Source organism: Canis lupus, chromosome 26 (assembly GCF_048164855.1).
Source record: "Canis lupus baileyi chromosome 26, mCanLup2.hap1, whole genome shotgun sequence".
Lineage (NCBI taxonomy): Eukaryota > Metazoa > Chordata > Mammalia > Carnivora > Canidae > Canis > Canis lupus.
This window is the reverse complement of record NC_132863.1, coordinates 5929474-5941055: the sequence shown is the minus strand read 5'-3', so window position 1 is coordinate 5941055 and position 11582 is coordinate 5929474. Positions and strand designations below refer to the sequence as shown.

Here is an 11582-nt window from a genome sequence, read left to right as displayed (position 1 = left end):
ACATATAGGCTTGTAGAACCTATGAAGGAAGGCTTATTGCATGAAGGGTAAGAAGAGAGGGCCTCCAGTTCAAGTTTTAAAAATCTTTTGTGACTTCCATCAAAAGGTGATGAACCTATAGGAGGAAAATAAAATGTACGCATCCCTCTTTGCAAATTGTGCGTTAAGTCTTTGAAATTATTGTTATAATTTCATCACCAGCCTGATACATGTTTTCACAGGGACCTGTGATGAATAAGTGGCCAGAATGGGATCCACATCAGAAGCTTCCTGGGGAATACTTAACTTGGTCATTCTTTCCACATTGCTGGAAACCACCAAATAAGAATCTTGTTGTTCTTAAAGCATATTGATTTGAGAACATTTAGCTGACTCTCCTCTGCCTATCCCACCAACCTCCAACACACCTACCCCATATCACAGCCACTGAGCAGCCACATTCAGTTTCATGAGGAAGTCCGCCAGGGGCCTGCTTGGCCAGGACTTATGACAGCGCCTTAGCCCTTCCTGAGCCAGCACTGGGCTCTGCAGGTCCCACCTCATCCAAAGGCATAGCCTCCAGCACAGTCTTCTCTAAGAACTCCAGCCAGGTCCCAGGGTTGGCTGGGCATCAAGACCTCTGCCAAGACCCTTCCCCAACCAAACCATGAAGCCTAGTGGGTCCGCTTATTCACGGTCATTACACTCATCCACTTGGCTGTTGAGTGTCAGGTGGATTTAAAATCAAAATGCCTGGATTCAGAACATAATGTATCACTTACTGACATAGTACCCTTGATTGAATCATTACACTGTGGGCCCTGTGTCACTTCACAGATGAAGCCACAGAGAAGAAGGGAGGATGGAGCCGGCACAAAGTGGACACCTTGCAGATGCAGAGTGGTGGGGTTGCTGTACCATGGACTCTACTCCCTTCACACACTACCCTCCCATATTTGCTCAAAACCACATTATTCCTCATGTAGGAATAATTCCTCATGTAGTCAGCTCCCACTTCCATACCCACCTCTACTCCTCATTGATGACAAGTGGTCCCCACGTGCTTGCTTTGCGTGGCACTCATCACAGGGTGGCTTCAGTTTCTCAAGAGTGATGGCTGTTATGATCCATACATGAACTTAACATACTAGTCCTGCCTCTGATTCTCTAGGGGTAGGAGGGCAATAGGAGGGTCACATTTAAACCTTGAACTGGCCAGTGTGGAAACGCTGTACAGCAGCTACACAGAGAAATGTAAAGGAAAAAAAAACAGCCTACCTTTTCACTCTGGTTCATGGGGCAGAACATAGATCTAATCAGATCTCCTATCTGGAAGAAGTCCCAAGAAGAAAGAGGCCACCTAGCAGAGTAAGATTGATAGATGCCAGGAGCTGGGCAAGCAGCAGTGAGGGGCATTCCCAGGCCTGCATCTGCTCTGTGCATGCCCCTCCTCTGCAGCTCTCCAACTGGGGATCTTCCGGTATGAAATCTATTCCTCTGTTCCTTGGGTTCTTGTCTACAAAATGGGAACGAAAGCTTTCTGTGAGGACAAAATAGTGGGTGTGAAGGGCAAGGCACGGTACCTGCCAGGAGCAGGTGCTCAGTGAATGCGTCATCTTGCACAGGTTTGTCATTGGCCATCAGTCCATCAGAGCCTTCACCAGCCAGCCCATCCCAAGCCCCACCTCCCTGGGCACTGAAAAGGAATGTCAGAAAGGAGAAAGTTGCAAAGATGTGGATGGTGGTGGTGGTTTTTTCAGAATCAAGGACTGGGACACATGGTCTGGGCAAGTCCAGGTGAATGCAGGAACCAGTCGGGCCTGAAAAATCTCCAGCCCACCCTGCAGAATCTTTCCTTTCCTTGCCTTTGCCCTCCCATAAGGGCGGCCCATGGAGACCTTCAATGTCCTGGGTTTGGAAAGTGGACAGAAAGGGGCATTTCTCATTGTATCCATACTGAATAACTTGGGGAGGGGAAAACAATGTGAGAACCATGGGATGGTTATTTGGACAAAAATTTAATCAGGTAAGTTCAAAGATAAGTTCAAAGGAGAAAGTATGAGAAAGCATGTCCTAAGAGTGTAAGATATCCCATGTGCACAGGGAGAGCCAGGAGGTGAGGAGGGGAGGACAGACAAGGCATGACTAGGGACTGTAAAGGCTAGGTCTCTCCAGGTCCAGCCTGCTGTGGGCCCTGTTGCCAGCAGGGAAGTTTCAAGGAGGAAGTAGAAGGCTGGAGGGCTTCCTCTGGCTCTGCTCATGGGACAAGAGTACTGCAGCCAGAACACGAGGCTTGTAGAGGGAAGATGCTAGAATGGAGACACCTCAGTAAAGTGGCTAGAATCCATGCAGTGCTTGTTCTCTGAACTCTTGTCCCTCCTGGTAATTTCCAGACTATAGTGTCATTTGATCTTCCAAGTGAAATCCTCCAGGCTTGCTCTCATTTTTCCCATCTGTTGATTAGGAAGACTCAGTGTAGCCTGTCTGGAACAACTCTAGCTTGGAAAGCCACTTAGGGGGATCGTGACATCCCTGTCTTTCCTTATCTCCCCCATTTCATCAGATGAGGGATCAGACAGAACTAGAAAGCATGGTGACACTAGTGACATGCACAGGTGATTTGTGCCTAATATGCTAGGTGTATACTCTGGCCACCTCACCACCACCACTTCCACAATCCAGTGTGGCCCTGGAAGCAGAGAGCAGAACTTTTTCAAAGAATAGTTAAAGGCTTGTGTCTTGGGCAAATCCTGTGGCCAACAAGCTGCAAAGCAGAGGCATGTTCTGTGCCGTCTTTCTGGGTATGCAGCAGGACTGGGCCCCAGGTGTCCTGAGCCATCACCCACTCACCTGTTAATGTCACCATCTTTGACTCTCTTCCCTCCCCGGCCTCCTCCCCTTCCTCACTCATGGTGTGTACAGGAATCACCTCCAAATAAACTATGTACCCCCAAATCCTTGGCTGAGGGTCTACTTTGGGGAGAAACCCAAAGCAAGACAAGTGGCAAGCAGATGTCATCTTGTACATCCTCCCCATTGGCTGGTGCTGGTTGTCCCGCTTGTGAGCTGGAGGAGGACAGAGAGCTCAAGGAGCTCTGAGACAAAGGCTGCTTTCATCAGCTGGCCACATTTGTTGAAGATGAGGCCAAGGGTAGGGTAGTCTGCACAGCTTCCCACAGAGCCTGGTCTGATGCGTCTTCCAGAGAGGAGAGCCATGGGTCCCACAGAAGGCCTTATGAAGGCCCTGGCCATGAAGCTGATTGGATTTTATGAGAGGCAGAGAGAGACCATTTGGGGATGGGGGATATCCCAGGCTAGTGGTATAATCTGTCAGATAGAGATATAAAAAGAAAGTAAATACAGGTTTCGCTCAAGGAGTGGCAAATGATCCTGTCTGGCAAGAATATGAGAGCACATGTAACAATGCTGACTGTCAAATTTCCAGCAGTGAGAACACAGTAACTGCTCAGTTAGTAATTGAGTGACTGAGTACATGCAAAGTATAAAAGGGCAGAAGAAGAGAAGTTCTGGTGGGGAACAGCCAGGACCAGCTTGGCTCTGCCAGTGTCCAGACTGGAGCTTTTATCTCATAGCAGGGAAGGTTTTGAGAGCAAGGAGAGGGGCACGAGCAGCTCTGCACTTAATAACCCAGTTCAGTGGTGGCAAATGTGGGTCAAGTTCCAAAAGGGAATGAGGGGCAGCCTGGGTGGCTCAGTGGTTTAGCGCTGCCTGCAGCCCGGGGTGTGATCCTGGAGACCCGGGATCGAGTCCCATGTCGGGCTCCCTGCATGGAGCCTGCTTCTCCCTCTGCCTGTGTCTCTGCCTCTCTCTCTCTGTGCCTCTATGAATAAATAAATAAATAAATAAATAAATAAATAAATAAATAAATAAATAAATCTTCACAAAGGGAATGAAAGAGCAGGAGGGTATTATACCATTCCAAAGCCTAGGCCCCAAGCCAACGCAGTCCTGGTGGGAAGAATATAAGGGCTAATTTAGAGCAGGGGCCTTAACCCTGTGTGTGTCAGGGACCCCCTTGGTAATGAATGAAGCCTACAGACCTCTGCTCAGAAAAACATTTCTTGATGCAGGTGATAAAATATACTAGCATACAAACAGGAAACTGATCATATTGAAATGAAGTTGTCAGAATATTAGAAAATAAACTTCCATGCAGTTGGTTCATGTAGTTCTTCACTGACACTTAAAGCACAAGGGGTGATCTGAACCCGCCCCCTCCCCCATGTCGAAGTAGTGAGTGAGAGCTGCCGTGAGTGTAACAGTAGAATGTATCATGAGAACACCTGTTGGAGGAAGAGTCCCCGGTGCTTCTCACACTCCTGTGGTTTGTTGCCTATCTTCTTACCTGGAGGAACCACTAAATTCCAGTTAGAGATATGTAAACATAAAGATGGTAAATTTTTTCTCATCCAAGTGCAAGGATTCTGTATTAAAATGAGGACTGAGGACACCGTCCCAGACCTCCAGCCCTGAAAATATTGTCATTTCTTCTGAGCTGCTGTTCTCTCTCCATTCTTCAGCCCTGCATGAATTCCCCAATGACATCTTCACCAATGAAGATCGAAGACAGGGGGCGGTGGTTCTCCACGTGCTCTGCGTAAGTACCCCTCTCGGGGCTCTGCCTGAAGGGTCCAGAGGGAGGCCTGGCCAGTGGTGGGTGATCAGTGAGGTGCACACCTGGCATGGGTGCCCTGAGCCCTGTGAAGGACAGTCTCCAGATGTGCCCTCTGGAGAAGGCCGCAGGTTCCTGAGCTGGAAGACCTGTACACCTGTACGTATTCTTCCCTTCATTTCAGAGCCCAAACCCTGGGCTCCACGGTCAGACTTGCTCTCTTCTCCAGTGCCACTCTCTTGGGGAATCCTTTCCTAACCAGCCTCTCTAAAATGTCATCACCTTTCCCCTTACTGGGCTTTGTTTTTCTCCATGCCATTGATCGCTATCTGACATAATATGCTCTCATTGTTTGTTTATTGTCCATCAACCTCACTCACACAGAAGCCTCAGGAGAACTGGGACTTTGTTTTGCATATGGCTTCTTTCCCAGACCTGTCTGTGGCATGGGGTAGGGACAAAGTATTTGTTAAATGAATGGATTTCATGTTGTGGCATGAAATGATGCAGTGTCTCTCCTATAGATGCAACCAACAGAAGTTTGTTCTGGTTTTTTTTTTTTTTTTAAGATTTTATTTATTTATTCATGAGAGAAACACAGAGAGAGAGGCAGATTCACAGGCAGATGGAGAAACAGTGTCCCCACGGGGAGCCCAATACAGGACTCGATCCCAGGATCCTGGGATCACGCCCTGAGCTGAGGGCAGATGCTCAACCACTGAGCCACCCAGGTGTAGCTGCTCTGGTTCTTAATGTCCACCACTGCCCTAGTGCTTCCTCAGCAGACCCAGTGGATGGAAGAACTTCAGTTTTCCTTGTCCCTGTTCAGAGAGTTTGTGGAGGGTGCATGTATGAAAATCTATCTAAGGAGTGGCCACAGGATCAGAGAGACCCAGGCCAAATTCTGGACTAGGTACATCACTATGCTTTCCTGTCTCTATGGTATTCACCCTCCCCCAGAATGCTCTTAATTCCATTTTGGTTATTTATTGCTGTGAGACAAATTCTCCAAATTTAGTGATATAATCAATAACCACTCCATGTTGCTCATGGGTTCCGTGAGTCAGGAGTTCAGAAAGGTCACGGAGGGAATGCCATGCCATAGGACCTGGACGTAGGAGGGAGTGATTCAGACAGCAGGCAGTGACACCAGCCCCTGGGGCCAGAGATTCTCCATTCTCACGTCTGCTGTCTGGGTGAGTGTGAACAAAGAACCAGCTCAACGAGGACTGTTGGCCGGAGAACCTCTGTGTGGCCTCTCTGTCATGGTTCTGTGTGGCAGCCTAGGGCTTGGAGAAGGATACTAGGTGAACAAGGAGAAAGCACTGTGGCCTGTAGTGCCTTGGCCTCGGAAGTCACACACGTCATTACCACCAGATTGCATTATAGTCACAAACCCACCCTGACTCAGACAAGGGACAAAGACCTTACTTTTCAGTCCATACCCAGAGAGGGCTGATGGGCACACCCTGGTCTCTGGAGGCAGACCTGGCATGGGTTTGAGCCCGGTTCCACTCTACTTGTTCTGTCTGTGGCTTCTGACAAGATGTTTAGCCTCCCTGGACAGAGTAGCTGCCCTAAGCCTGACTTCCTTTACAGTAGAAGCAGTCAGCTCTTCAGCTCTTTCTCTGCTTGTCCCAACCCCTCAGAACCCTGCCCTTGAAGAGAAGGCATGAGAAATCTTTCTTTTTTAGCAAAGACATTCTCTGAAAACCTCACATAAAATGGACTCTGCTATCCTCCCTGCCCTTAAGGAGAGTCACACAATTTTTTTAAAGATTTTATTTATTTATTCATGAGAGACACAGAGAGAGAGGCAGAGACAAAGGCAGAGGGAGAAGCAGGGTCCCTGCAGAGAGCCTGATGTGGGCCTCGATCCTGAGACCCCAGGATCACACCCTGAGCCAAAGGCAGATACTCAACCACTGAGCCACCCAGGTGCCCCACATGCAGAACAGTTAATGTAGATGCCAGCTACTGCTGCTGGCACTAAGGAGGCTCCCCTGTCTCCGGGCTGAGGAGACCCAGTCATTGAGCTGGACCCAGAAGTTCCCTGTAGCCATTAGCACCCGGAGGCCTTTGTCAGCTGAGACAGGAGATTTCTACTCCCGACACAAACAGCCTGAGCTTCCATCCTTCCAAGGTGGAGTTGTCACCTGCAGCAGGTAAGGCCCCTATTCCCACTTCCCCTGGTGCATCCTCCAAATCCAACAGAAGGCAGAGCACAGTGCATTTGCTTTGGCACCTCATGAGCCAAGAGTGTCCATAAGGACTCCGGTCTCCGTGATAATACAGTTCTCAGGGGAGGGACATGAAGGCAAAGCAGACAGAGACAGGTAAATCCCCCTTAGATGCTCCCTTGTGAGAGTGCACACGAGCCAGCAGGTTAGCACTTTGTCATCACTAGTATCTAATACCACAGGGAGCTCCAGCCCTGGGCCCTGCATTGTAAAAATCACAGACACAAGGAGTCCAGGGACCAACGTCAGCATCTGCCCCTTTAAGACCACGCTCTTGGCACATGGACGTTTGCAATTCTCTGTTCAAATGGCCTATGCCTGTATGGGCCTCCTCCTTAGATCTGCCTCTTGGAGGGAGGAGCTTGAACTGGCTGCCTGGGGCATATACATACACACATGTGGTGCGGGGTGGAGCCGACCTGAGATGGGGAGGGGGCACCTCTTATGTGGCAGAGGCATAGAGCGGGATGGGCCTGCTGGTGCCCTCCCCAAGGTCAAGGGCCAAATCTTGTGTTATCCTGCCCACAGGGATATAAGGACAGAAACCTCATGAGGAAGCCTTTTTGTACAGTGTCTGGCATGTTGAACAACAAAGTTTGCACAGTTTAGTGCAAGAATGAGAGGCTCTTTTTATCCCCTTCATGTAACATGAAGCTCTTAGGAAGTTCAGGAACTGTTAGATGAACATCCCTGGATGTCGGAAGAAGCACTGCTAGGGCCAACCTGTGGCGTTTTGGGGGCCAGATGAATGCATGAGTCAAAGCTGCAGGGAGCTTAGTGTAGATGCCCCACTCTTAGCCATCTGGAAAGCATTTCTGAGCTCCTGCATACAGCTGTGCTGGGATGGACCCCTCCAGAAGCCCACGATAGAGCCTCACCCTGCACCGGCCCACAGCCTTATGGGGAAACCCACTTATGGACAGCTCCTGCCACATGCTAAGTGCTGGCCATGATCTGTGCCATGCTGCGGGAGAGCAAAGGCCACTTCCAGCATTGGGAGGTGCAGTTGGTTGGATCTTCTCCAAAGATGGGAGAGAAAGAACTCTAGGCAGGAAAGGGAAACCCATGATCAAAGATCCATAGACTCAAGAGTGCAGGACATCTGGGAAGGTGGGAGGCAGGCCTTACCTGGGAAGTACCATGAGGTGACTCAGCTGCTGAGTTGGAAGTGGGGGTAAACAGATTCCTGATCTCGCCATCCCTCCTTGCCTACAGAGTAGGGACGGGCATGGCCAGAGAGAACCCAGCATGGTCTATGCTCTAGTCAGGTGATGAAGAGCCAGGCAGGCCACAGAAAAAGGCTCAGGGTCATTGGGCAGAAGTCTCAGAGTCCCAGTACCCCAAGAACACCCCAGGCCTGGGAAAAGGGATCGAGAAGCAGGTAGAGGGTACTGAATGACATCTAGCTGCCTCTGGGCCCCTGAAGAGCAGGGTCTGCCCATCCATGGAGGTGAAGACTTCAGAGGTGTGTCCTATCACCCCAGCGTGTCCCAGGAAGAGGACCATGGGGCTGTCCTTTCACTGGGACTCACTGACAGCCATTTCAGATCTACGCTGGGAAACCCCGTCCTTTCACATCTCACTCTGAAACCTGATTAACGTCACATTTGCCCTCAAACTCCAACTTCTCCATTCCAGACTGGCCCCAAGGGTTTTCTTTTCCTGTGGGGCTCCGTAAAGCTCATGGCCTTCAGCCCTGGTTGGCCCTTGTTCTGTGGACACGGATGGTTCTGAGGGATGCCACAAAACTGTCTTTTAAGTCTTAGCCATCACAACTTGTTTCTCTTTCTCCTTTACTTTCAGTCAAATACTTTCCTCTTGTGTGTGAGCTTCGTGAAAATCAAATAGCCATTTCTGGCTAAACTTTCCAAATGCTGTAGCTTGAATTTTCCCTTGGATCTTTCTGGTTTTGTAAATTTCAGAAACCCTAAATTCTGTGATTGCCCTAAAAAATATTTCTATTCCTTCTGACTATTCTTCATGTTGGGTTCCTTACTAGTGTGGAAATCCATCATTGGTATAACTTCATCAACAGTAAATATCACCAAGAAAATACACTTGTCTTAGAACCTGCTTTGTAGCCAAATTATTATAATGCTTAGACCCTAAAAGCAGTATCCTCTGTCTGTGAGGAGATTTACAACCTATAAACTCATGGAGGCTGCCCTAAATAGAGAGAGAAGCCTGTGAATAATTGTGGATTTAGGAATATCTTGTGAAATTTGCTAATTATCCCACTGGGAGATAGTTGAATCTTTGAGATTATAAACCAAGCTACACATTTTCTCATCTAGTAAAAGAAACTTTAAATAATCAATATTTGAAATTCATTCTCAATATGGGTCTGTCCTTCAGAAGTCCACTTCCATTGCAGAAATAAATACTGTCTGTGTACCTTGTCAGCTTTCAAAAATATTCTTCCTAAGCTTCAAGCCTTCTTTTCCTATTTTTAATGTAGTTCCCCTCTTCCAGCAGACAGATATTTCTACATGTGTGTGCATGGAGGTGGTATAAAGGATCACACTCCTGAAAATGAAGCGATAGCCCTTTCGAAGACAAATTCCTGCTAAGTGAGTCTGGCTGGAAGAGGGGCTCCTTAACTGGTCCAGCAGCTTAGACCCATCCATGGACCAGCCAGGAAATAAATAGCAATGAGAATGATTCTCATGTCCATCTTTGTATTCTAAAACCTGGGTATGGGATGCCTGGGTGGCTCAGCGGTTAAGTGTCTGCCTTCAGCTCAGGGTATTATCCTAGAGTCCCGGGAGCCTGCTTATCCCTCTGCCCATGTCTCTGCCTCTCTCTGTGTGTGTCTCTCATGAATAAATAAGTAAAATCTTTTTAAAAATTAAAAATAAAACCTGGAGTGTTTTTTATTTTGTGTTTGGAGAAGACCCTCGGGAAACTTGGGCGTCAACTGTGCATGCAGAAGGGACTTCTCCATCGCGAGCATTAGGGCAGCACCATGGAAGCCACATCAGGCTTCCCAAGGCAGCGAAAAGAATGCACGGGCCACTGGGGGCAGGTCCCTGGCATTCTACCTTAGGCCCACTCTGTCCAGTGGTGGAGACTCCCTTTTCCACATAGCCATCTTCACTACATGCTAATATCCAGTGCCATTTTAGGGGCTTAGGTGTATTCACAGGAGGTGGGCTCTATATGAGGTGGGGCACTTCAGAATTACAGGCAGGATTTTTTTTCTTTTTTTTTTAAATAATAAATTTATTTTTTATCAGTGTTCAATTTGCCAACATACAGAATAACACCCAGTGCTCATCCCATCAAGTGCCCCCCTCAGTGCCCGTCACCCATTCACCCCCACCCCCCGCTCTCCTCCCCTTCCACCACCCCTAGTTCATTTCCCAGAGTTAGGAGTCTTTATGTTCTGTCTCCCTTTCTGATATTTCCCACACAGGCAGGATTTTTGTGCTCGTTGATCAAGCCAGGGCTCCCCCACATGTGGAGGTTCTCCAGGAATGGCAGCAAGGGCCATCCCTGTGGCGTCTCTGTAGGATGGTATCTGGGGCTGGATCCCAAGTGTGGGGATCTTCCCAAACCCCCAGCTCCTGTCCATATTTCTTTCCTCCTCTTCTAGCCAATGGACTTTTTAATCTGGTCTAGGAATTTAGGGAACCTGGCTCTGTGAGCCGGAATCCAGATTCCATCTTACTCCCAGATCCGCCTGCTTTTTAAACTCAAAGAATTTGCTAATTTCTGTCTTATGGTTCCATTGAGACCTGCTTGTTCTCCAAAGCTGCAAAGCAAACCAGTTGGCATCAGAGGAAGGCCCTTGGAATACAGGTGCTGCAAAGTGAGGGAGATGTGAGGAAAGGGAGCTAATCAAATACGAGGCTCCTTCTGGAATTGTGTTCTTTCTAGGTGGTTCCCTATTGCCTCAATGTTGCTGTGTTCCCAGGGCTCCCAGCAGGCAGAGCACCTAGGTGACCTGGATGTGTCCATCCCATTCCCCCTTTCCACCTCATCTCTGTTCCATGCTGGCACCTCTACTCTGCTTGCTCCTTGCCTGTACTGTTCACTCTTTCTTAATTCCCAGCCCCGGAGTTGGCTCATTTCTTCCTCTGACCATGGATCACCAGCCAGCCAATGGGTTGCCCTCCCCTGGGTCAGGTCTTAACCAAGTCAGCCTGATTGAAGCACAGGCCTCCCTTAGCAGGTGCAGAGGGAGAGGCAGCTCCTTCAGGAGGAGTCTGGGCTCTGGGATCCCAACCCCAAACCAACCCCCTCCACCCAGAACGAAAAGTGAATGCGGACTTATTTGGATGTGTTCTTAGAGTGTCTGTGTGGGGGGGAACCCACATTCCAGGTGGGAAGGGCTCCCTTATGCCTCTGAGCATTCTGTTCCCCTTTCAGTCCTGGAGGAGAAAGCTGCCTGGAAGGGGTCTCACCCAAGGATGTCATTTCCTTGTGGCCTGAGCTGCTTCCAGTTCTCTATGCTATTTAATTTTAATATCTGGAGTAGTTTATCTGGATGTGCTCCTCTCCCTGGGGCCCAGATTGCTTTTGTTAAGAGCCAAGGAATAAACTCTTTGCTGCAACAGCCAGTTATTAGGGGGCAGAAAGGCCAGGCTACCAGCAGGAGGTGGAGGGGGGCTCCTACCTCTGCCCTCCCCTCACACCAGCCTTGGGAAGAGGCAGCTTTGCATGTCAAAGCTCACAGTCCACCTCCGCCCCAGGGTGATCTTTGTCTCTCCAAGTCTGTTCCTTTGCAT

At 48.9% G+C, this 11582-nt stretch overlaps 1 protein-coding gene across 2 annotated transcripts in view; it reads left to right on the top strand.

Annotated features, from left to right (window-relative positions):
- SLC24A3 (solute carrier family 24 member 3) overlaps positions 1-11582 on the top strand; it is a 481958-nt gene that overhangs the window by 284494 nt on the left and 185882 nt on the right. For both annotated transcript variants that reach the window (XM_072799866.1, XM_072799867.1), the window contains one exon: positions 4521-4597. In XM_072799866.1, coding sequence (XP_072655967.1) covers positions 4521-4597 — 77 coding nt within the window. The remainder of the gene's footprint in view (positions 1-4520; positions 4598-11582) is intronic.